Source organism: Rhagoletis zephyria, unplaced genomic scaffold, assembly GCF_001687245.7.
Source record: "Rhagoletis zephyria isolate East Lansing unplaced genomic scaffold, Rhagoletis_zephyria_1.1 Rzeph_scaffold_04441, whole genome shotgun sequence".
NCBI classification, from domain to species: domain Eukaryota; kingdom Metazoa; phylum Arthropoda; class Insecta; order Diptera; family Tephritidae; genus Rhagoletis; species Rhagoletis zephyria.
In genome coordinates this window covers 20,170-47,457 of record NW_016161524.1, presented here as the reverse complement: position 1 = coordinate 47,457, position 27,288 = coordinate 20,170, and the positions used below count along the sequence as shown (strand labels likewise).

Sequence of the window (27,288 nt, the reverse complement as noted above, 5' to 3'; positions counted from 1 at the left end):
TTTCCCAACGTTTATTTTTTACGTTGCTTGATAACATTTATTACCCAATATTTATTTTTACGTTGTCTAATAACAGTTATTACACTCCTTCACTTTTATTTTCATCATATTTATTTTCTTCTCCATCTCCATTTTCGTCAATATTATTATCTTGCAACGTTTATGAGAGAACGTAAAAAATAAAAGTTGGACAATAACTGTTATCAAACAACGTAAAAAATAAACCTTGGGTATAACTCTTCTTGGCGAATTGAAAAATATTTCTCATCTAATAACTGTTATGAAACAACGTTTTCGTTAAATTTCAGCATTCGGGCAACGTCTTCAATTTGTAAATTCGAGATAACAGTTATTTTTGGACCTTAATTTATAGAAGATAGTAACTTTTAAATAATAAAAATAATTAGAAAAATTAAAGCTTTTGTACATGCGAAGACCATGCCCTTTTATTTAGTATCTCATTTTGTAATGCAACGAGCGGCGAAAATATTTTAATTTTTTAATAGGTGGCAACCATACTCAGAAAAATAATACGATATTTGGCTTTAGGAAACGCACTATAACAAATTTCCATCTTTCTTATAGGCGGCATACACGGTGTGTCTGACTCGCGAGTCGCATTGGATGTGTTTGTGAAAATAAATATGTGTTAATTACACCGACCGTGTATGCCGCCTATTAGAAACATTTCTAACCGACTTCCAAAAAAAAAGGAGGATATCAGTTCATCGGAATATGGTTTAGATCTGATAATTGGATCATGAAATATATATATATATATTTTTTTTAAGTAGGTCGTTTTTTGGTAAAAATTACTTGTTTGTAAAGAGTTTCGTAGTCCATTATATTTTAGTATAATATCTGAATTTCAGACATTTCCTCGCGATCCTTCCATATAAATATTTATATCTCGTAACAGAGCGGTAGACAAAATAAATAAAAATACCTTATTTATAGCCCCTAAGTCGCTCCTTTAAATTAGCCTGGTGTTGAACAATTTTGGAAACATTTACCAAGAATATTTGGAAATGTCCAGCCTTTGTAGAAAAATTCAAACAACCTTGTTTTGTCCCGTATTTGGCTGGCATAAATGTGGTCACCGTGCCTATAATCTGCAATAAATCACAATCATTTCTGGCCAAAAATTGCTGGCCAATGGGGAATTTTTGCTAATTTTGTATTTTACGTCAAACTTTATCCGCACCGTAACGTACATTTAAGCAATCAGTAATCAAATAAGCATAAACAAAAGATCAACCTTAAGCTTCAATGATTTTATTCAATTAATCCCCTAAAACCTACAACTTCGTGCTTTAATTAGTGACTTGGTAGTAAGTAGATTGTGAGAGTCCATGCCGCCTGTCAGCTTTTCATCCGCTGCGCATTTAGGCCACTTCCAAAATTCGAATGCCAAATAATTAATCAATATTGTGAAAGCTGCTTAAACGGTGTGCATCCTTACTATTGCTACCCTTTAACCGCCTTACGTTATACATACATACATCAAAATAAATTAGGTTCGCTGCAGACAAAATAGAAATTGGCTGTCCGCAATTAGACGGGGGCGGGCTCTATATTAGTTCACAGCACAGTAGGCCTTTATTAGAAATTTTCTGATAAACGTACGAACACAATAATGTGTGTATGTATGTAGCAAATGCTGCGCCTTAACTCTTTGCAAGCAAAGCCAAGCACTCAGCACAATTCTAGGAAATTAAGATTATAATGGCGATGATATAAATGAAAATGAAGATGGTGATGAGCTTGAAGATTAAGATGAAAATTCAAATGATGTAGAAACAAATGTTTGTCTGTATACATATTTATTTATATACACAGAATAAAAGTAGTAGTGGAAATACATAGTAGATACACAGCGGCTAAAGCTGTTGACCCAATGTCGGTTTGTTACCCTGTTTTGTTGTCGGCTCTGCTGCTTTGGCTGTTGACCGCCTTTCTTCGCTCTTCCTTAATTCGTTCGTCGGTCAAGTTATTTAGGCGCTACTTTGCTTTAGATGTCTTAATTTAATTATGCTCAGAAAAATATAACATTAGCCGTCGTACCATCACACCGCAAAACAACAACATATGCCGCAGTAGTGGGTTACTACATCCCAGCAGGAAATTCTAATTGAAGTCTCTTTGGCATGTTGAGCGCTTCATATCTATTGTTTTAACTTATCGAATATAATTTACAACCGAGGTATTACGAGGTACTCCATTTTTAGTCTCGTAATGGAGTCTCCTGCAAAACATAATAATATCGATAAATACTAAAGAATTATCGAAGTGATGTGAATAAATAAATATATCATAGCTTTTAATACAGCTTAAGGTGATTTAAAAATTTTTCCAACAGTATTACAATATAAATCTTGGTCAAACGGATTCTATTAAAAGCATACCCAAGACAAATGCTCGTATCCTTCGAAATAATAATAACTATAATCAAGATTCTACTTTTGTCATTTCTTTAAAAGGCAAATTAGTTCCCCCAAGCCTAATTTTCCTTACTCTCAGTATATGCGGATGTACATAAGTACATATATCAGCAGCTATATTATCTCGAAGGGTGATGTATCTAATCTGTATTGAGAATCGAAGTAAAGTGTTGAATACCTAACATCTTCTGAAATATTGCGTACCGACATCCTTATAAGTGATAACTTTGAAAATCGTATGCTTCAACAATCTAGGACTGCTGGCGGTCACCGTTAGCTAGTTGCTACAGATTCGTACAATCACTCGCCAGGACTTGGGTTGGATTCCTAGGCAACCAACATCAAAGTTTTTTTTTCCAAAGTAGGCCACCATCGACATGCAAAGAATAAAGGAAAGAGATAAAGAAGCTTATCTCGTAAAACCAACGTAAAAATCCATAGTTCCCTACATTTCGATGACATCGTCACTCGATGAACTATCTTGGCTTTATCCTCATAGCTGCCAGACAAATTATCCTAACTTAGAATATGAATACTGCATATTTATTTAGTTTTATGTGAAGCTGTTAAGTTATGAAGTTAGGGCAAAGTAATTAGGCTCGTCCGTGTTATTCTAGTTGGTCTGACAAAGTGTATGTTCGACGATTTTTTTATATAGAAAAAATGAGCTATATCTTCAGCAAAAAAAGTCCCAGCTACAAATTGCCCTACAAGAATTGTGTGATGGAAACTAACACATTCTCATTTACCTTACTAACACATTTACAAACTTTGCGTTGGTTAAAAAGAGACAACTAAATAATGCCATAAGTCGGAGGAAGACGGAACACAAATGTTTACATCAGATTTTTCACACTGCCCTTTAGAATTTGATAGAAACTTGTAGGCAGCCAGTGACAGAAATCTCCATCAGTCTTGCCACTCAAATGATTTGTCAAATGATAGTCACTGTTCTTGTAGGGTGCCTACTCAAAATTGGCTTCTCGTTATAGTAAAATTCAATAGACTAAAAAATTGCTTACTCAAAAAATGTGTAAGAAATTTAATGAAAAAGCTCGAAATTAATACAAATGGTTTTTGGAAATATATTAAAAGTGGGATTTATATGGTTTTTGTTAAATAATGAACTATACATATATTTTTAAATATTTAATAATAAAAAATCATAAAATAAATGGTTAAAAGTTGTCAATATGTGAGTATTGTAAAGTGAAAGCACTGCTGGCCCAGCGTTGTTCAAAGTTCCGATTCGCCGGCCGTAATATGATCAAATTATGGGTTTTACAGGACGTCTTCAGCGTAAAATTTCTTAATGAAAAATAGCGATTAAAAGGATCACGCGCGCATACGGTTTAATTTGTGCAGCATTTTACGTCTTGAGAATCTCCTTAAGCCTTCCTTCAAAACTAAAAAAGAGGTAAATAGAAGAAGAAAAATTAGCACTCTTCTAAAGGAGCCATAAATGTAGACGGTTGAGAGCAATCTAACGATTTACAAAAACACATATTTCCAAAAACAAAAAATTCTTTAAACGCTGATGATATACTGGTTTGGCTAATGTTGAAGTACTTAGTTAGTTAAAGTCAAGAGGCTTGTGGAAAAGTACGTAATTGCTCGATATACATACATATCACCAATGCTGCGCCAACCTTTCATCCCTAATTCTTCTTGTTCCTGCCGGGTTTTTGCATACACATCTGTACAATTCACACTTATCTCTGCTATGTACAAATCTGTATAATTAAGCACAAAGCAGAGCGAAATGAGTTCTTGAATGTGGTTGGCCCAAAGTCGCACTAATTGTGCTGCTGGCGCAATAGTAGGTGGCGGCTTTCGCTATAAAAGTAAAAGAAAGTATCAAAGTAGTTGAATAGTAAAAATGTAAAGCTAACTTGAAGAAAGGATAAAAGAAGAGCTGCTTAAATTGGAGCAAGACGAATGCATTACAAAGTAAAATTTTTTAGTGCATACCAAGGAAAGTATGCCACCGAAGTGTTGAAAATAGAAAGAATTTGAGTTACGTTTTTTTTTTATTTTTTATTTTGTGTTCAGCACTTTCAACGCTCAAAGATAACGAAATATTTGGAAATCTAAAACTTTTTTCTAAAACGAATATTTACAGTTAAAGTATGCTAAAATTTTAAATTTAAATATTAATGATGAAAGAGCTTAGCTAGGAAAAATGAAACAAGAGGCCAAAATTAGTACTGATTAATTAGTAAAATATTTCAGCTGTGCTACTAATATATTTATGTAGCACTTTAAAGCTCGTTTTGCTAATATAAACAAAATATATCAATTAAAAACGCTCGAAAAAATATTAGTGGGAATTTAACTATATTTATGAAATTTTTATTCAGTGGAACTAGCGAATATTAACAATGTTGTAATTTCAGCTGACGGGTATACTACACATCTATTCCGCAAGCATTCTTGTGCACTCTGTAAAACTGAAATGACTCATAATAAAATAGACAATAAAAAGCGAGCCATTATTTTCACACACAAAATGGTTTCCTCTAAGTTTTGCGTCATCCAACGTCCACTAGTGGCTTGCACTACAAAGCCAAATTGAATGCCGTTTATCGCTGCAGGAGACAAAAGCTATTTTCTACACAACAAATCAGTAAAATTCTAAACTTTTACCATTAATCGCTTTATGCTTTTGAAAAATGTGCAAATTTGATAACGAAAAAAAAAAAGCAAAGTGAAACCGAAAACCAGTTAACAAAATAAAAAATAAATATTGAAAGATATAAAGTGGCTGTAGGCTCCATGTATACAAGCAAAATTTTAATTGTTTTTCTGTAAACTAAAAAATAAAAATTGAATTTTTTTATAGGCATAAAAGATTTTGCAACTAGCGTTTTACATACCTCCTGTGTTTATTTTCGTGTTGTGCTTTTATGTATGGACTTAAAATTTATGAAAATACACGCAATATTTTTTCTCGCTCAGTAGTAAATATGTATGTAAATAAAAACGTATGTTAACCTAGGTGGCTGTTGTGTAATCGATTCGAAAGTATTTTCGTCCGAAAATGGATTTTCCTTACTACATACCCATATTCGATTAAGGGTTACGAGCAATAACATAATCCGAATTCGATTGTCAAAGTTACTCGAAAATTGGGAAAAGTTATTCGAAATCGTTTGAGCTGAAGGCTAGCTTGCACTGGCTTGAGAAAACATAAATAAAGTTAGAAAATTTAATTGAATCAGAATTTGATTGAAGGAAGCCCCATCTCAGCTGATTTTCAATGTATTTTCGTCTGAGATAGGCCATTTTTGAACCGAATTCTGAAGTAGAGCGTTGTTGAAAATTTTTCTGATATTGGACGTTTTCGAACCGGCTGCCCAGACATTTAGGTCGATCTTACACTCAGCCATCGATATACTTACATATTCTCACTGTATATATAATTGGAGCTTGCGACATTAATACACCCTTGAAATACTAACGCTGTCATAGCCTTTTTTGATTTTTTTTTTGTCATGATAATGCTCATTTTCTTGGAATCACGTTTTAAGCTTTTTTTATTTTCAAAATTCCTTACAGCCAAAAAATCCTTTAAAAACTTTTTAAATTTTTAATCAAGTCTTTTTTGAAATTAACTCAAGCTATGCGCATACATATTTACATTCATACTTACATTGTATGTATAACATGAAATTTAGCAGCTGATAAATGAGTGAATGTCAAGTAGTAAGCTATTACATTTGTTAGTGTCTCTTTAGCGGAAATGAAAAAAATATATAAAATAAGAAATTTCTATGGAAACCAACCCACGAAAAAACTTAAAAGGATAGGCACCCTCAGGCTTTCTAAATGCTGTCTATTGCTGTCTACGCAATCCTGGCCACATACATGTACATATATATGTACATGGAATGCGTGTGTATAAAGAATAAAAACAATATGTACATTTTTTGTGCACAGTCTGAAGCAATTTAGTTTTTTGAACTTAATAGCATGTGGACACTCCCCAGCAAAATACCACTGCCATGAGTAATGACTCTGGTTACCCCTTTGTTGATAACAAACATGCAAGAACGCCTTTTTTAAGCTTTTTGCTCACTACATACATATGTATGTACATACGTTAGCCTTTTCATTACACCTCTTCCGTCAAGTGCGCCAAAAGTTCTTCCCTCTCCCTGTATTTAGTTCAAACTCCACCATACGCCGCTGCATACATACGAATTGCCAACAATGCTGGTCTTTATTTTTGTTGTTGTTTTTTTCACTTCCGGTTATTTACTGTTATTTTTGCTGTTTCTTTCCTTGTATGGCATACCATTTTTCCAGTTGTCACTAAAAGCCACAACAGCCATTTACTCCAGCGGCACTTTTGATGTCNCATTTTTCCAGTTGTCACTAAAAGCCACAACAGCCATTTACTCCAGCGGCACTTTTGATGTCCTTCGACGGTTTTGTGATCCTATTTTGGTTGTGCCTACAATGTGTTGTTTGTACAGTTGTCGGAGTAGCGGTGCAAGTAATGTGGAAATAAAATTATAACGGTGATAATTCTTGTTTATTTTGGTTTCCGTTTTTATTGTGATTGCCTTCGAGGATATGGTATACTTAGTATATGTAGAAAAACATTAAACTATTCTCGTCTTCTTAAAGAGCTCCATTTTATAAAGGGACACATACAGTTTTTTACGGACAGTTCTTTAATATTTAATTTTCACTCATGAATGGTCTATTCATGAGGAGAATTGCGAGATGTTTGTCAGAAATATTCAATGACTGTCCCTTCTTGTCGTTACCGCGACGGATGCAAGGACACAAAACGACACAAATGCTGGTGCTGGTCCGCCTACAATTTTAGGCCCTACTGAGGCCGAGGCCACGCAATGAACGGCTGAGCTGTGAGCGGCTTTAAATTAAAGCATGAAATACTACTGAAGTGGCATTTCTGAATGGTTGGGCGCACCGCTCAGAAATAAAAGCCGCTCATTGCATGGTCTCGGTCTGAGCAAGAAGTCTTATGTTAATCTTTTGGAAAATTAAATAAAACTCACAAAAGTCTTTCAAAAATTATTTTCTATAAATTAGTTGGGCATTCTAAGATACTGAAAAATTGTAAACACATTTTAGAGGGTTTTCGAACAATTATTGAGAAATAACTATTTACTTACCAATGGGATACGATTTTTTGCTTTTAAAAAGTGCCTGAGCATCTCCCATGGTTAGGTTAGTTTAGGAAGGAAATCTATGAAAATTTGGAACTTATGTGAATTAATTAACAATTACTTGTATGAAAAACTAATGTACTTATATGAATTGATACATTTATTACTTGTATGAAAAAGTATAACTTGTATGAGTTAATAAGACTATTACTTGCATGAAAATTTGGAAATATGTGAGTAGATAAATTTAATACTTGTATGACTGGCACTTCCATTCAGACGCTGACTAAATGGAAAATATAAATCCCTGAAGAGCACCCACAAACCTTAATGGCACCGTCGCAAAAATATTTCACAAGGGAGTTTTAAAAAAATAAACGATTTTTTTAGACAGTCTATGTAGTATGTACAAAGAGTGGTTCAAAAAAAGGTCTAAAATTTGAAGGTCTTAACCTCCCCCTCCCCCGGTATTTTTCTATATAAAAATGATACTCGCATTTTTTTTGTTAAAAAAAAATATATATTTGGAACTGCCTCAAAGCCCATAAAGTTTTTTATATATTTTATGTGAAAAAAGCTCTTTTTCGTAGAAATGGTGTAGAATTCCTGAAAAGCAATATTTTTCGATCGGAAAACCCTACTCCTCTTCAGGAGACTTCCATTAATAATACCATTAAACCATTTATTTTGCCATTTTTTAATACTAACATCTTTTTATGGTCTCCCCATTTTTTTTTTTTTTCTTTTGGGAGACCTTTAAAAAACAGCTTATTTTAAACATTCTTTTAATAAACAATTGGGTACTGTTGTGGGATAGAAACAGTTTTTCGATCGAAAAATTATTGAATTTCAATAATTTTACATCACTTCTATGAAAAACTATTTTTTCTCTATTTAAAATACATGGAAAAATTCATGGGCTTTGAGGCAATTCTAAATATAATTTTTTTTTAACAAAAAAATACTGGTATTCTCTTTTTCCATTTAGAAAATTCTTAGGGGGTGAAAGCTTAACATTATTTTTTTCCCTGCATGTATTTTTGGACCACTCTAATGTACATACATACAGCTTCGATATGAAATTGGTGGAACTTACAGATGCTTATTTATTTATATTTAATAATTTTCATTTAAAATGTAATTTAATCTATAACAGAAACAACATGAATAAAAATTCCAAAACTTGCACAAAATTCGCAAATATTGATCGATTTTCAATAAATTTTCATCAAAATTTAAAACTTTTTTTCTTGCAACAAGAAAAAATTTCAAAATCAAGAGTAATTTTTAGCTACTTGAAACTTGCACTTTATTAAACTAAAATTGCAAAGGCTGCAAATCTGCATAACCGAAAAATTTCTAAAAATTTTTATTAAAAAGTTTGACATTTTGATGAAAATTTTTTGAAGTTTGATAAATTTTTCTCAAATTTGTGCAAGCTTTAAGACTTGTATTTATGTGGTTTCTGTTATAGATTAAATTATATTTTAATTAAAAATTAGTAAAAATAAACAAACAATATTATTTTGATCTGTGACCATAACTATACATATGTACATAGGTATGTATGTGTGTATAAAGCTAGTAATATATATGTATACTTTCGCCTCTTTTTTTTATTTAAAAACCCTCATCATAACAACAAAATTTTCGCTAAGCTATGTACGCCGCTTATATATACATACATGCACAGATATATGGCATTATGCGAGCCCAAAATAATTCATCCATAACAGACAGGCCCTCACAGCCTCACATTTACGCAGGTGCGTATAATTTTCCATTTGATTAGCTACGAATTTTGTTTGAACAAATACTTTCTATTGGGGCTGCCGCGGAAGGGAAACTCATTTAATTTTTTTTTCTTTTTCTGCCAATGATTTACCACCACGTTGTGTAAATACATACATATGTATGTACATATCTATCTATAAGTAAACTAATATCTGCCTTACTTACCACATTTTCTGCTTATTTATTTACAGGATGATTTACCGGGCCAAGCATTGTTGGATGTTGTTTTTGCCAGACTTAATTTAATCGAAACTTCATATTTTGGCATACGCTATATTGACGAGGAGAATCAGACGGTAAGTAAGAGAATAATGAAAAAGAAAACAGCATGCAAACATACATTTACACATAAAAATACGAAGATGTCTTGCGTTGTCAAGTTCAGGCCCCCTGCCTATTTTTAAATTTTTTTTTTATTTTTTTTTTTGGGTAACAAAACACCAGCGAATTCAGTCTTAGGTCGTAATTCATTTTCTCTTGCATTTTCATGGACGTTCATTGAGCCGTAATGATGAAATAAAAAGTGAAAAGCTGCTGCTCCCTTCAAGGCGGAGAGTTTTCCAATTGTTTGTGGCGCGCGATGTGGTAAAATAAGAACACTTACCTACCTGTCTGCCCACGGCGCGCCGTGAAAATATAAAATGAATTTCACTTTTCATTTCCCTTATTTCAACGAGCGAAAAAAAACGACAAGCGCACATTTTTTCGCAGATAATTTTGTTGCGAACCTTGAAAATATGCCACACGCAGGCAACAGCTAAGTATTTTGCGATTATTCGCCCTTATGCCAGGGTCGTACACAAATATTCGCGTGCTAGGCGAAAAGTTTCGCAAAAGCTGCCGATGGTGGATTGTCACACAACGGGGTGCAGTTAGTGTAAGAAAAGTTCATCAGACTGCCAGACGACAGCGAAGTTCTTCCTAACTCAACTGGCGGCGAGGATGTTTGCATTGTCCTTGAAAAGTTTCTTGGAATACAATTTACTATGCTCGCTTAGCCTTTATTATTTGCTGGCATTTATTTACATAGTTCTTCCATAAACATACTTTAAGACATACAAACATGCGAAAATATTGTATCTACTAAATATATATGCACGACATATGCAAAGTTGTATAGTATAGCTTTGCCGTGGTTTGCGTGCTTTTCAGTCTTTTTCGCTGAAATTCATATATCTTGGCAACCTTTTTGCATTCTCTTGTTTTTATGCTTTTATTATGCAGCCATAATTTTATTATGCGCCAAAGCGGGGCAGAAAGGGTAGGCCGTGTGTGAAACACTGTCTAATAAAGTACTTAGTTTATGGTAAGAGTATTTCATATGTCGTACGGTGCGTATACGTGATATTTGTTTACACACATAGTGCGTACTTTTAGTACAATTTTCTATTTTTACTTTGACTTTCTGCATTTGTAAGCGAAAGTACTACTATTATTTACGTAACTCCACTACAGTTTGTTTTTCGCATGACAAGTGATCATATTCACACATATTTTCGTGCTGTATATTTTAATATAATTATTTACCACAAGTATTTCCTTAGACTGTGTTTCTCTTTTTCCTTTCCAGCATTGGCTCGATCCAGCGTCCCGGATATCACGCCAACTTAAGCCGAAAGTGGATCCGTATGATTTATATTTCGGTGTTAAATTCTATGCAGCTGATCCGTGCAAGCTACTCGAAGAAATTACGAGGTAAGTCCAAGTAACTGATATAAAATAAAATATAAAATAACAATATAGTTAGCAAAAAATATTAAAGAAAGAATAGATCAGCATCTGTGCATATAAGCGTCTAACTCGCTTAAACCTATTTGTAGTGATGAAAGTTTTTTTTTGCCGTAAATTATTCATCGGCTGAAGCCGAGAACACAACACTTCACCAATTGCCTGCTGCGTTTGTGAAGTTGCGCTAGCTGTGCAACCCGAGAGCAGACAGTTTCATTCCTTTTCCACGAATTACTGCCTACTTAAGGTATCGTTTCAGCAAATAGACTGTAATGATGAAAGAGTTTTTCTTTTTTGTCAAGAGAGAGAATTGCCTGCCGAACTTTTTTTTCTTCGGGAAGATTTTCATCAAACCAAATTCCATTTAATAGCCAGAACATAATTTGTTGTTATTAAGCTACATTACTTCTCTTCTCTTTTCTTTATACACTAGTGTGGATTCTTCTTCTTGAAACCATTTGTTTGGTGCCTTATTTTCTAATCTGGCTTTTCATTATCACCTTTTTCTGCATTGTTGTCTGCTCTTCGTATTGAAAGCACACCAAAAGCGCTGTTTATCACAACGTGATCAATTTGGTTCCTAACTCTTTGATCAGCAGACCNTTTTGTGCGTCTTAATGTTGTTGCACAAATGGAGTAAGCTACAGTTTTTCGACGCCTACGAACGACATTTTAAGAGAAGCGTTTTGAAGGCAATATAGTTGGAGATTGACCTGAGATCGAACCTTGATGCTACGGAGTTGTAGTACGCATCTCTTATCACTCGACTACAGCAGCCGCCTCCCTATATTTTATTCAAAATAAAGATATGTATATTTATAAAATAGGGGACAACCCTGGCTAAAGTTATTTTGCTCTGACGTTTCCTAATTCCTCCTTCCAACACTACGTCTATTACTATTAAAAATAAATGGAAGAAAAGTATTTCCAATATACCATATTCCAGTAAATGGACAAAATAGTAGAAAAAACTTTTTCCTAAACTCATACAATTTGTCTTGATATGTTTTGAGATTAAAATTTTAACAATAGCAATTACAAACAATTTGGAGGTTGAACTTCATAAAAAAGGTGAGGCGCATGTAATAGAATTGAAATGCCCATTTGGAAAAGAATCCCAACGAAATAGAGAGAATCAAGGGAATATACTGATAGAAAAAAGAAATCGTTGCCGCAGCTGGATTCCAGCATTCACTATCGCTAATTTTGACCACTAAAAGTCTCCAAAAGAATAGCAATCGCGCCTAACAATATGCAACACCTAGTAACATGCCTCTCATACTATCATCTTTGGTTAATCAATCATTGTATCTGTTACTTTTATGTTGCGTGCTTGTAGTCCCCACTGATTTTCATTTAGAGAATTTTGGCGATAGAAATTTAGCGTGGCGATTGTCAGAATTTCACTGTTGCCTTTGTTTAGACGCTACTGCCAACAACAGGCTCCTAAATGCATTCTATTCTTCATCAAATTAATGAAATGTTTGCAGTAAAGTTAAATACATATTATTTGCGAACAAAATACGAAGATTTTCCAGTAAAAAATTTCACAGTAGGATGACTTTTGACCTAGTTGGAATTTTTTAAGGATACTCGCATTATATATAGTTTTTATTATTCCTTCAATAGAAGATTCGCAATACTAGCTCAAACATTTGTTTATGATGACAGAATAAGAATTCGAAAAAAAATGGTTGAACCAAGCCTTTGGGTTAAACCTTGTTCAAGCGAACCGTACGTGTAACGTAGCCAGTGTTTTGTGTAACGTTACCAGTGCCAAAATTATATGAGCAAAAATTGTCTAAACCCCAAAATTGACAAGAATTGGGTATGCATCATTGTAGATGACATACTGAAAGACTAGTAATATTGATTCGCCTAGTTCGCAGAAATTTCAAACTTTCTGACACGATTCGTCATTGAACTTCCAAATAGTGTAATGCGGTACGTGCACATTACCATGCCAATAACGTTAATACCAAAGGAGTTATTAAACACATTCTTTACAGAAATGTAGGCTTGAGCATTTGTGGGGTTTTTCTGTTATTAAAAAAAATATTAAAGACAATAAAAATCGATCTCCGCATGATCTCCGCATGACCGAAAACGGACCATAAATATGGATTTTCCAAATATTTCGACTACTGCGCCACCTAGCAGATTAATTTCATATCGCATTGTCTCGGATTCTGATCTAAGCTCATCGGGAAATTGGTTAAAGGTTGATTCGAAGATTTAATTTCACACAGGTGAAACTAAATAAAAGCTTGTAAAAAAATGCGTACGAAAGTAATTTTGCCAGTCATATAGGATGTATTCGCGTATTCTAGCAGCAGAAACAGTGTCAACAGTTGACAGTTTGTATATAGTTCAATTAAAAGTAGTCAGCCTAATTGGTAGTTCATCCGCATTTCTTCCACGAATACACTTTTTTTTGGCTCGGTTGAGTTAGTAAAAAACGCCATATTTTATTTTTGACCCCAACACTAAAATTCGATTTTATGAATTGCGTTAGTTACAATCAGCTGGTTTTTTTCATCAGCTGATTTCTTGCTGGCAAATTGCCGCTTGAAAAAAAAATTTACAATAATATTACTTTGTAGGTAAATTACTCACTTTTATGAAAGTTCATGTTTAGCTACTTACTTATGTGCGTAAAATATGTTATTAGCAAAGTGTAAGTTGCTTAAATAAATGTTGGCTTGAAATAAATTAAATTGGCATGCGAACCAACAAATGTGTGTGCATTTAATAATTTATGCCTAAGAAGACATTTATTCATTTATGTATAATTACGTACACATCTTTTATGGCAATTATTTAAAGTAGAAAATTTTCAAAACAAAATAAGCATATTTTAATGAACATAATAAGCTTCTAGGAATAGCAATTAAACAAATAATTTCGATTGAAGCACACTCAAGTGTGTACGCAAATATTTTCGAGACGCATTTGATTGGCATTAAAAGCGAATGACGGCAACAACTGCACAAACAATAGCTCAAAGGAAGTTTTACGAGTAGCAATACAAATATCCACACATACATACCTGCAGCTATATTTACGAATATATCAAAATACGTGAATATACATACATACATATGTATATTATTTTCAAACGACAACTAACTGATTAAGCATTGACGTTTGAACGCATATAAATAATATGTAATAAAAGTTCTTTAAATACACATACGTATGTATGTTCGTGTGCGCGTGTATTATTTAAAAAGCACTTATAAATCCAATTCATCGACTAGCCATTTGCAAATTCAGAATATTTACTGTCTGCTGCGAATTTAGACGCATTATCGTACGAGCGAGTTACTACCGAGTGTGTATATAAATACTCGTACATACATATATGTATATATATATTATGTTGGTACGACATCAAATACAATCCAATCAAGTGTCGACGGTGTCGTCGGCTGCATTACAACACACATATGTACATACATATGTTCATGCAGTGGACAATAAATGCATTTATTTACGCAGAATATTGTTATATCCTGTCAGTTGAAGTTTATCGCAAGCACAACAAATAATTGGCGACTAACTAAGGTACCTCGGCGTAGGTGTGGGATGTTGCAACATTATAAAGCAGATGATAAACATGTTCGGCTACCTATACAAATACATATGCGCCTATGTGGATGCAAGTTTAAAGCTTAAAGCAGTCGGCTACCTTGTAGGAAAATCCAAATATTTTGAAACAAAAATTTTTTAATAAAATTTTTTGAGTGACAGTCACCTAATGACCCATAGGCTATTACAGTATTTTCCTAGACTACAACTATTTCGAAAGAGAGGAGCTTTAGTAGAGCCACTGCGAGTTATTCGTTTTAAGGGAAATAGAAAGTTGAGTCAAAGTAAAAGACTACATACATACATATAAGCAAAAGATAGGGACTGAGATCCGTTTGTTACCGTATGGGTTCACTAATACCTTTCGTTAAAAAACTCACCCAGGTACAAACCGTTAAACAAACATACTTCTTTAATTTAAGTTGAGTTAAAGCATAAACGGACGGCAGCGTTGATCCGGATCAACTCGGGAATTAACTGTAGTAACTCCGACTTAATCCGGATCAACGCTGCCGTCTGTTTAAGCTTTTATTAGAGTTGAGTACAGTAACAGACCAAACACAATTAATAAATAGATGCCCATACCATAAAAAAGGGCCGTGCTAATTGAATCATCTCGTCTGGCTTCCATTTGTGCGAATCTGTTTTTTTGTTTTTCTCTGTGTGAACAAAGCATTATAAAGAAAATGGCTTCTTAGTAGACATCCATGTTAAAACATATGTATACATGAGGCCGACTTTCAAATTTCATTGTTAAATCGAAGAGATATTTTTTTAGCTCTAATTTTTCCTACCGCGTCAGAAAGCGCAAGTCCGTGTTGCATTGTGCGAATATGATCCTACATACATTCATATGCATATAAGTACCTATTTTGTTTTAGGCCTATTAGCGTTGATTGCGATTTGGCTGGATTGCGAATTGATTATGCTTTGAGATTATACTGTTATGCGTCCTTCGAGTGTTGGCACTGCACTTAAATTGCACAACAATAGCAACAAAAATATGTCTAAAATAGCAACACAGTCTCACAACGACTGTTACGCAATCAACTCTACGCAATTAATTTGCTTGTGGTTAGAGGTTTAATAAAAGCGTTAATAATTTAAGTTTTAAAATGAAAAAAGAGATTTTAATATTGGAAAATTCAAAACGTTTAAAATGAAAAATGTGCAACTTCGGTTTCACTTGTAGATTAAAAAAAAAAAATATTGAAACTTCATTTCGCTTGTGTGTTCATCAAACATCACAAGGTGGGAAAAAAATGAATATGTACACATGTGGAATATTTAAATAAATTAAAAACAAATGCAATTATTTTAAAACTTATTTTCTTCCGATAAAATCTTTATCAATGGTATTTGCATTGATCTATTTATTTAAAAGTGGTAGGATAATAAAGGAACTTAAATTTTTATTTTATTTATTTATCGACGAAAACAATGTTTGTACAAGTAAGACAATAATCTTTTAAGAGTACATCAACTTAGATAAGTGACATAATATTTTGAATACAAATTTAAAATAAGCGTAAACTTTTAGAGTAAATAAGATATAGAGATTAGCAGCGAAGATAATAAAAAAGGGACAGATGAGAGAACTGAAAACCATGTACCAAAATCACACCAACTATATAGACTTAAAGTAACTATATATGATCAACTTATAGTTGCTCCTACTTAGGCCAGATTCAACGGATTCAGGAACGCTGTTCCAAAGTCTTACAGCGTTGATAAAAAAAAAACAACCTCGACGATGTCAAGTAGTTGTACTTCGGGATTATCAGATTGCGACATCGCTTTGATTGCATTTGACTTAGCTCCCCATACAAATACATTGTGGATTTCCATTCTAATAACTTATAAATAAATATGCAGTTGCTAGCAGAAAGGTAATCATTAACATTATTAAAGAGAATGTTAATTTTGTGGGAGGAAGTTGAAGCTGACTCCTGCGGGATACCAGCTGAGGTAACTTTAAAAGTATAAAAAGCATTTTTCCCTTCCATTTTTGAACCCGAACTTCAAGGTAACTCATTATAAGTTTTAATGCGCAGTCCAAAAATCCAAAGAAGTGATTTAGTTTCTTACATAAGAGACCAAATCAAATGCCTTTGAGAAGTCCAATAGGCATAGGAAATAGGAAGTCACTGTAGTCAAATTGTATTCTAATGTCAAGTATTTCCATCATTGCAGTAAAGCAGCTGTGGTTCAGTCTAAACCCAGACTGCAGTGGGGATAGCTATTTGTTTTATTTTTGTATGAATGATGAAATTTTCTATGCCATCAAGGACTCACATACTTTTGCTAAAGCTGGTAATATGCTGATCGGCCTATAATCGCTAGGGTTAATAAGCGCAGTCTTCTTTGCTACTGGTAGTATGACGTATTTTTTCCAATGCACAGAAAAGCATGATGTCGTGATGCAATGATTATTGGTGAAGTTTCTCTTCCAAGGAGGTATCAGCCCAGAGAGCTTTCGAAGTGTTAGGTGTGCCTAAGTTACTACTCGTAGCTGTAAATAAGTTATTTAATATAAAAGGGCCTAAATCACTTTCAGAGTTCATATTCCCATGCCATAGTCTTTAGAGGGAAGTAACGGGTCCAATTTAGCACCACAGTAGTTCTTTTTTGCTTGCTGCATAAGTAAAGTAGCTTTACTTCGAGCAGCTTTATACTGAGACCAGGCGAAGTCAGTCATTTGTCATCTCCATTTTACGTATAGCCTGCTACGAACTCTTCTTGCCGAATGTACTGTTTGGTGAACCAAGGGCAAGATGCAGTCCATCTTGCTTGTTCCATACGAAGAGGAATATTATTTTCGAAAAGATTTGTTAAGTTCTTATTAAATAGAAGTTTTTCGTCTACTGAATCACGATACTAACAGTCATTCCAATTCACACTTAAAAGGCTTTGACGTAACTGATTCATATAAACAGACTTATAGTAACAATGCATAAATATGTTTCTAACAGAGGTATGATAACACATAACATGGTTGAGTCTAGGTGTAATAAAATAATCTAAGAGGCTGAAGTTACAATTATTAGCAAATCTCGTATGTACTGATTTATTAACTATGGCAAGATCCGCTGATGGAGTAGTTGATCAGAATAGGTGTCGCTTTGGAGGAGATTCACATTGAAATAACATAAATTTCATAGTCAATTAAATAAATAGACAGTTCAACAAAAAATTAGTCTAATAAGCTACACTTGCGGGGATTATACATACACGCCACCAAAATGCTTCGTGGAAATTCGTGCAAAAGGATTTTTCTATAACTACACCACAATTTAACGCTGAAAACGATGAAATAGTTGGTTTTTCTTAAAAAATTACCATATTTTTGTGATGAAAAATTATAATCAATTGGGTTTTCTAATTTCCAATACAAATAAAATGAAACAAGATGAGTTCTTCGGAGTCGGTATATGAGCAAATCCCACGAGTTGTTATATTTATCGACAAAAAACGTGTTTTTGTTCGAAATGGAGACACGCTTATCTTAGAAAATGCATTATTGTTGTATAAAGAACGAGATTCCAATACGAAATTGTATTTAAATGCGTATGTAACGTATACGCCCCGTAGCACAATAAGCAGTCGTCTAGTACGTTTGCCGGCAAGCCTTAACTTAAAAGTCATATTATTTAAAAGTAATTAAATATTGGCGTCGAAGATTTTTACACGGTATTCCTTATGCACATATACATATATTACTTTCTCGATGTACATACATATATAACAATTTTAGAATGAATTTCGAGTGCGCCTATAAAAATTGTAAAAATGAAATTTTAATTTCTTAAATCATACATAATCACACATTAGTTATATGTATTTTGGCAAGAAGATCATTTGCACCGTTTAAATTATTAAAAATAAAAAAATCGTAAAATTTCAAAAATTACTAAATATGCAAAGGAATGCATATCGCACAAGATCTTAAAGGTGACCCAACTCAAAATTATAGGTTAATCATATTGGCAAGGGAGACTGTATCTTAGGTTTTTTCAACAAATTATAACAAAAATTTTATTCATCTTTTAATCGTAAATAAAAGCTCTGCGCATAGTTTCAAAAATGACAAATTTTGAAATTTTTGTCACTTTTTAAGATCGCGTGCGATATGATCATGGTGCAATCGTTGTCGGCACTCTGCAATGATTAGACCAATCGCTTTTCCACCTCATCTTCTGTCAGTAGCTTGTGCTAAATTTTTTTTAGAAATGTTTTTTCGATTACCCAATTTGAGAGCCCATCTTAAACTGTTCTAGCCGCTTTTTTCAAGTTACTTTCTGAAATCGCAATGTCTGTTTTCGGCGTCTGCTCGAATGCGTCGGTTGAGACCTTACCCGCGTTTATCGTCATTGCCGTTCTTGAACTTCTGGTTGGTTCAGTGTAATTCTATCGACAGTATATTTGCAGGTTTGGTCAAGATGTTTGTTTTCACTTCAATACTTCAAAGCATAGCCTCAGAAAAATATTAATTTTTACATATTTTTTATAATCTGTTAACCACTGTCACAAATTTCTTCTTTACAGGTATCAACTCTTCTTACAAGTGAAACAGGATGTATTACAAGGCAGACTACCAGTCGCTTTCGAATTGGCTGCAGAGCTGGGCGCATTCGTAGTGCAATGTGAGTATTCTAGCATTTTCATAATTTTTCTGCATGTGTTCGCATATATTTAATACTCGATTGTTTGTTTAAATTTGCGCATATTAAGTTAGGTAACCAGTTTCCTCTCTTCATGAATGCAAATTTACACACACACACGTAATAATTAAATCAAAAGCTGCTTGTTTACTTTTACTTATCATATGTGTGGCGTAGAATAAATTTCAAATTTGTTTGTTAATTTCTAAACATTTATTGTTCACAATTTCTCAATCTACACATAAAATGTTTAAAATCTGCTCTAAAAATATTTGTTTAAATTTACGCATATAAAGAAAGGTTAACAGTCTCGTCTCCTAATTTGTGCAAAATTAAGCACTGTCTGTTTACTTTTACATACCGAATTTGTCACGTAAAGAAAACTTACACAAAAAGTGTTTAAAATTTAGTAAATATGAGCACTTAATGTTTATTAATATTAAAAAATATATTTTTTCTCTAATTTTTTTTACAATTTTAAACATTTCATATGTATATTTGAGTGTATTTTTTAAAGATCTTATGTTCACAATCAAATCCTGAAAATCTTCTGCGTATATTTACACAGATTCTGGTTGAAAAATAAACACTTGTCAGTAGTAGTTTTACATGCACTTTTTAGGGTGTAGAAGCCACCTTTACATGACTTGAACCTGCTTTATCAAGCATTTCAAGTTAAATTTCAAGTTCCTGCTTTATTTCTACCTAAATTCTACTGCCTTAGATGCCTTGGATGCCTTAAAGCTCTGAAGACCACCGGCTTGTTAATTTTAATTTTGAAGCCTTCAAAGCTCATATTTGTAAACCTTTGGGATGTGACTTAGTTAAAGCATATATGCTAAATAAATTAATGAAATTATAAAATATTCAAGATGAGGCCAAATAAGCTCGCTGTTATTTGTTTTTTTTTGTTTTTGTTTTCAGGGGCTTATATCCTTCTTTACTTTTGTCACCGAAAACCTATTTAACAAAACTAAACCAAGGAAAAAATCGTTTTAACTTTAATAGAAAAAGTCCACAAACGACAACCTTCAATAAATGACATTAAATTTTATGCGGACAAAACCCATACTTATTTCCTTTGTACCATTAAATTCCGTTCAGGCTCATTATACAATATACGAATAAGCACCAATTGACTTAACAAATTTATTGTATTTTATTAAAATCGCTTAATGAGGCGCGAGAATGTATTCCATGTAGTACCATGAACGGCCGAATCGTATTGGTAGTTAGTCATTTTCAGCTCGCTTTTGCCACCGAAGCGTATAAGCTGGCAGCATTTTCAAGTTCATTAAACACCTAATGAGTATTTTTAGAGCGAAAAAGCATGGAAATACTTGATAGAGATAAACAAATATTTTGGTTATGTGAAATTATGCGAATTAAATTATTATTATATCAAACACTTTTTTTATATAAGGACATATATGGATATTTAAATATTTTTCATTTATAAAGTTTTAATAAAATATTTTAAGATACAAATTAAATATTTTAAGATACAAATTTGTATAAAGAAATTTTAAACTGACGCAATTTCACTATAAATATGAATCGGTTGTTTTTGTTTTAAGCTGAAAATCAAAAATGTACATGTACATGTACATACCTATAACATGTGTACGTATAAAGCATATAATCATAATTATTTATCTCCCATTGCCAACACTCATACTTATTGTTTCAAATTTTCCTCTCATTTTCAGCTGAATTGGGTGATTACGACCAACGACGCCACTCCAAAGGCTATGTGTCCGAGTTTCGTTTGCTGCCGAATCAGAGTAGCGAACTGGAAACACGNGTATAAAGCATATAATCATAATTATTTATCTCCCATTGCCAACACTCATACTTATTGTTTCAAATTTTCCTCTCATTTTCAGCTGAATTGGGTGATTACGACCAACGACGCCACTCCAAAGGCTATGTGTCCGAGTTTCGTTTGCTGCCGAATCAGAGTAGCGAACTGGAAACACGTGTCGCTGAACTTCATCAGCAATTAAAGGGCATGTCACCGGCGACGGCGGAGCTAAATTATTTAGACAAAGTCAAATGGCACGATATGTATGGCGTGGATCTGCATCCGGTGCTGGTGAGTGCAAATGCTAATTGAGGGGGGGGGAAAAAAAAATAAAAATAAAAAAGTAAGAGAAGGACATTGATTAATAAGCGGCTACAGCGTGTAGAGCTTTAATGTTAATGTTTGATTTGGATTTTATTCTTGTTCTTGTTTTTTTTTTTTTTGAAAATTGATTTCGCAAAGCAGATCAAAGGGATCAAAGAAGGGGGAAATAAAAAACCCAAGTAGCTACAGAAGCAGATTAAAGACTTTATATTCCATTTACTGATTTAACATAAAAAATATTTTCTGATCGCCTTAGGAAATATAAACATAACAAAAGAAACACGCGTTAGAAGTGACTTAATCTAAACTTAAGGCAATCGGACTCGTTTTTGCCATTTTTAGCAAAAATTTGAGCCAATTTCCATTTTAGGGTACTTTCAAAAACACTCGTAGTGCTTTTGATTAACTTTGAAAACTTAAAATAAATGTATAATTTGATCAAGCATGTCGTTGTTCCGGCTGTTCAAGACGACCCCTTCTAAAATGTTAATTACCAAGTAGCTGTTAAATATACCACTTTAAATAGGACATACTTGCTTTGAATTTCGCAGACAAAAAAAACAATCAGTGTTGTTTGAAACTTTTTTCTCGCAAGAGGCACTACAATGTTACGATTCCTGAGACTGAGTGCTGCCCTAATCCCAATACTTTATCCGGCTTTACACATTGTAGAATATTTACTGAAGGCTCCAATACAGGATTTGGAGTCTATATCGAAAGTAACAGGAACAGTCTCCAGTTCTCTCTCATGAGGGACCTGCTTTCCAGCCACCATAGACAAGCATAATTTTTATTTCTTTCCAAGTGCTCATAGAAGAAATCCTTGGGTACATCTTATTTCTCTGCCATTGAGGAGAGTGGGCGCAGATGAGTGAGATGTTGAACCATCTCTCTTTGAGCTAGCTTATGGCCAGATGCTCGTCTACTAGGTTGAATGACAGTACTCGGCGATGGAGTCACTCGTCCACCACAAATCCAACCCCGAATTTGTCACCCTTTATATGACAGTTGTAGCAGACGTCGCAGGGCCCTCGGCGCCTCAAAAGAAGGTTATCTCACCCAAGGCCGAATTCGATTTTTCATTGTTGGCTTGTTTTACGTGGCGGATCCCAACCCCGTCGTACAACCCATTGATAGAGGGCCTCTTCCTCACAAGAGGATACTTAGTGCAAACATTGGAATTCATGATAAGATTGAGCTGGGTACAAAATAACTAATTTTTTGGCCACTCACTGGTGAATTGCTACAAAAAACTAAAGACGCAAGGACTTCTTCAGCCTTCAGCCTTCCGCTATATATTTGGCATCCAAGCAGATACTTTAAATACAAAAAAAATATTTAAGCTATTACTGAATAAAATTATATGTAATTGCTTAGCCAGCTTATTTCCAATGTATAAAATGTGTTTACATTATTCGCTGCGAAATTAAGCTATAAATGACAGGCGAATGCCAAATGGCGAACAATTATAACACTGAATATAGATGCTTCGAAAAAAACAATCCTTGGATATTTGCTGGTAAAATCTTTAATTATAATTTTTTTCAGACCCAATAATTTCTTCCTGACTTCTTTCTTTTTTTCAAGTGCAGGAAATTTATTTGCTGGCATTTATGTGCCTTATGTCTGCGTTTCACAGCACATTCATATCATTAACAGTCATCAGACAATAAAACATCACGACACCCCCACTTTGACCCTCGGTACTTATGCATGTATGTATTTAGCTTGCAACTCTGCCACACCCAGTCTCTGATAAGACGAAGCCGCTTCAAGCTGCCACATGGCCATTTTCATTTACGACTATTCATTCATACATTTCGCCATTCAGTCATTTGTCACTATTTTGGCACTCATTGTCGCCAACATTGCCGGTCGTCTGTTTGACCAATTTGGTATGTTTTCCTTCCTTGATTTCATTATCCTTACACAAGGCCACACCAATTTCATTTTCCACCATTATATATTTAAGCGGAGTGGGAGTTTTTTTTTGGGGGAAGGAATTGTGCGTGGTGTTTGCATGGCAGTGCTTTCCATTCAACTATACATTTGTATGGCGAATGTGCGGCATACAATTTTTACTTTGCTCTTATATTTTTTTTTTTTTCATTTTTATGCTTTTGCGTGAATTTTCGCTTCATTTGCATTTTTTATGGTATTTTTGATATCATGAGCAAATAAATTACCTTCAGTCCCGCGATGGCTTGCTGGCGAATAAAATCCTACAGTGTCTACATTGTATGCTGCACGTTTGTGTATCTACATAGGTTTTTGGAGTCACCGGTTTTATTGGTTATATTGGTGGCTACAAGCGAATTATAGCCCAAATTGCGACTCGAAAACCATCCACCCAACCTTTGTTGCTTTAACTGGCTGTGTTATGTGTTGCCACTGTCTTAATTGCCACTCCCCTACCCCTACCCCATACCCCTTAACCGCTACCCTCGAGTTTTTTCCTGCTCCTGTTCTTGTGCGCTTATTCCTCTCTGCCCGGTTATCGCAACATTACTATCGAGCTTTATTGTTTTAGTGTTTTAATAAATAAACGTAAGATATTTTTATGGCGTCTATAATCTTCTTTTAACTTTAGTTCATTACTCAAACGAAAATTTATTAAGTCGTAAGATTCAGACTATCATAATATGTATACGTATAAAAATATAGTAGTAGTTTATGATGTTTGGAGTTTACGAGTTTACTATTCGTGGTTGCTCTTTAGCAATTTCATGTCGAGTTTTTAAAACTTTAATACATGCACGTTGTAGATTTTGTAAAGCGATCGAGAAATATAAATTTTTTTTTTAAGTGCCTTAATTCAAAATCTTTCAAGTTTTAAAAAAATATTCAACTCATTCATACAGCAAAGATTTACTCAGACTAGTCTAGACCTGATGAGAGATTTGTAGTTCGTGATTTTGGTCCATCAAAAGATGGCTTTGGCTTTCAATTGCCTTCGTTTCATCTCCAAGCTGACGTGCTGGCATTAATGCCGGTTCCTAGGTAGAACTAACCAAATTCGAGGTTTAAACTGCTAACGCAAATATTTTTTGTGTTTTGCCAGTAGAAACTTTGTCTTGCCCTCGTTAATAGCTAAACGGACCTCTACAACAAGCTGGAGAAAGATACCCTCTCGGGCCTGGTGTTGAAAGCGAGGATGACAATGGGCCTTATGCTTAAAAAGTGATCTTAAGCACAGACTCAATTTTTGAACTGGAGAAGTGTGCCTTGTGTAAGGCCTTGTTCTCTTCGTGCTGCCGAAATAGGCTTCTAGTCGACAAAAAATTGCCTAGAGCCGATTTGCTTATCTACATACATAAGGTCCTTTACATTATAAAAAAAAATCACTTGGTTTATGAAGGTCTTTAGTATTGTAAACGTAACAATAGAATCTGATATGCATTGTTTGGAAGGTCCTTTACATTATAAAAAAAAAATCACTTGGTTTATGAAGGTCTTTAGTATTGTAAACGTAACAATAGAATCCGATATGCATTGTTTGGAAGACTTTTCGTCGGCTCCGGCGAGCTTCTTGTTTCTAGGCCGCATTACTGCTATTCGCACCTAATCTAGATCGAGTGCAGGAGTGTTAGCTTCACCCTGATACATTGGTATGAATCCTTCTTCGTTAAACGCGCCACCTGTGTAGCCATTCAACAGCGGTGATAAGCGTTTCCTTCATATCTACAGAGTGCTTTGCGCGTCTGCTATCACATTTCCTTCATCGACTCTGCTGCCATCAGCAGCAGATTTTAGATCATCTGGCTGCTGCCGTAACCCAAGGCTCCATATGCTCCATCTCACCCATGGATTGCTCACATTGCCTTGAGTGCACGAAGGATGAGATAAGAGTAGAGGTTCTCAAAGTTATATATAGCATTTTCAGTTTAAATACAACTTTTTTTCAAATTAAATAAAACCATTTTCAAACAAAGCGAAACCATTTTCAAATTAAATTAAACGTTTTTCAGATTCAATGAAACTTCCTTTTAAGAATATTTCATTTAATTTGAAAATGGTTTCGCTTAAACTGAAAAGGGTTTCGTTTAATTTGAAAAAGGTTTCACTTAATTTGAAAATGGTTTCATTTAAACTGAAAACGCTATATTTTAGATCTATTCACTAAATCACGGCCTTGGGGTCTTTATGCCCAAGTGAAAGGAAATTCAATCACCTATCTACTCCCCGTATTTAAATAAAGAGAAAAAAGTGCAAACTTTCTTTTCAAACCAAAAGCAACGAAATATCAAAAAATAGGTTCAAAGAAGCAAAAAGTGTCAAAAGGAATTTGTAAGTAAATTCACGTGGAATTATCACCAGCATCAATTACTACTTAGTAGTCAAGCCTGAGCAAGTCTTTTGCGATTTTTTTTTTTAATTTTTTGCTTTATTTGTCCGCTTGTTGAAAGGTCAAATGCGACAGCAAAGAGGAAAAAAGGAATTTTATAAAAAAAAAGTCAAGGTGTTGTGAGCAAAAACTTTGGCGGAAAATGTACTGATAATGACCGTCATCAGACTGCAGGCAACCAGCTTCCCTGTCCAACAGGTTGGCACGCTGGAGTGGCCTGATGGTGAATTGTCGCGTACAACATAGCTAATAACTTTATTGAATTTTAATAACCTCTTTACAAAACTTGGCACGCTTGGACGAAGCAAAAGTTTTCAGCTTGCTTTTCAGTGGTGCGAAAAGCTATTTACAGCAAGCTCTCAATTTTATCGGGTGGGGGTTTTTTTATAGGATTTCTTTCCTACAGCTTTCGCTTGCATTATAATTCAGCATACTTGTTGTTGTTGTTATTTAAGATATTCAAAGTAGTTTCTGCTAATATAAGAGTATAGTAAAAAACATTCTTACACTCTTTTTTTAACTTATTATAATTCTTCTTCTTGTTTGCTTCTATTTCTCAACAGGGCGAGGACAGCGTCGAATATTTTCTGGGTCTGACGCCAAGTGGTATTGTGGTGCTGCGAAATAAGACGACTGTGGCTCATTACTATTGGCCGCGTATTGCCAAAGTTTACTACAAAGGACGCTACTTCATGCTACGGATAAGCGATAAAAATGTAAATGCGAAAACGTCAACACGCTTTTGAAAAAAAAAAACTATTTTGCATTCAAGAACATACACCCTGCAAACCAAGGTTCCCTTAGCGAAATCACTGGGAGTTTCACATTTCTGTAACGATTTTTTACGAATCTTCAAAGAAAATTGTATGAAGTGGTTGACACGAAACCCTAAAGAAATTTCTGTACGAAAAATTAAGAAAATTCTGAAAAAATTGTGCAAGAAGAAAATAATTTCATTGCTTTGCCGATTTTCTTCCGAACTTTCGTAAAATACTAGAAGTGTGCGCAGTTTATTTCATTTTAGAAAATTCGCGGAAAAATCGGATGAGATCTTAACAAAATCTTTAAAATTTCTCTACAAATCAAAATACTCTGAAAAATTGGTTTGCAGGGCATACATACATACATGCACAATAACAAAAACATACATACAAAATTTATTGCAAACTAACACTACACAATACATGCAGTTCTAAGTACTTATAGAACCAATTTCTTTATGCCTCTGCTTGGCACTCGCAGTGCTCTGTCGCTTACTCTGCTGACTTTCAGTGTTGCCGCATCAACAATATATTTCTACCAAAATTCCCACGAAAAATGGACGAAAAGTTCTATACTACTCCAACCGTTTTGAGCAGAGGCAAGGTAAAAAAAGGTTTTTTTATGTATTAGAAAGAGCTGGAAAAATTCTGATTTAAGAAAGAGGAAGCTTCATAAAGGCTAAGCTAATACTAAATCA

At 34.1% G+C, this 27,288-nt stretch overlaps 1 protein-coding gene across 1 annotated transcript in view; it reads left to right on the top strand.

Moving 5' to 3' along the window:
* Positions 1–27,288, top strand: part of LOC108370728 (band 4.1-like protein 4) — a gene marked incomplete at its 3' end in the record, with an annotated part of 49,588 nt that overhangs the window by 2,175 nt on the left and 20,125 nt on the right. Inside the window, exons 2-7 of the mRNA XM_017626112.1 lie at positions 9,568–9,672; positions 10,947–11,071; positions 19,241–19,338; positions 21,066–21,148; positions 21,326–21,451; positions 26,393–26,545. Of these exons, the coding sequence (XP_017481601.1) occupies positions 9,568–9,672; positions 10,947–11,071; positions 19,241–19,338; positions 21,066–21,148; positions 21,326–21,451; positions 26,393–26,545 (690 nt within the window). The remainder of the gene's footprint in view (positions 1–9,567; positions 9,673–10,946; positions 11,072–19,240; positions 19,339–21,065; positions 21,149–21,325; positions 21,452–26,392; positions 26,546–27,288) is intronic.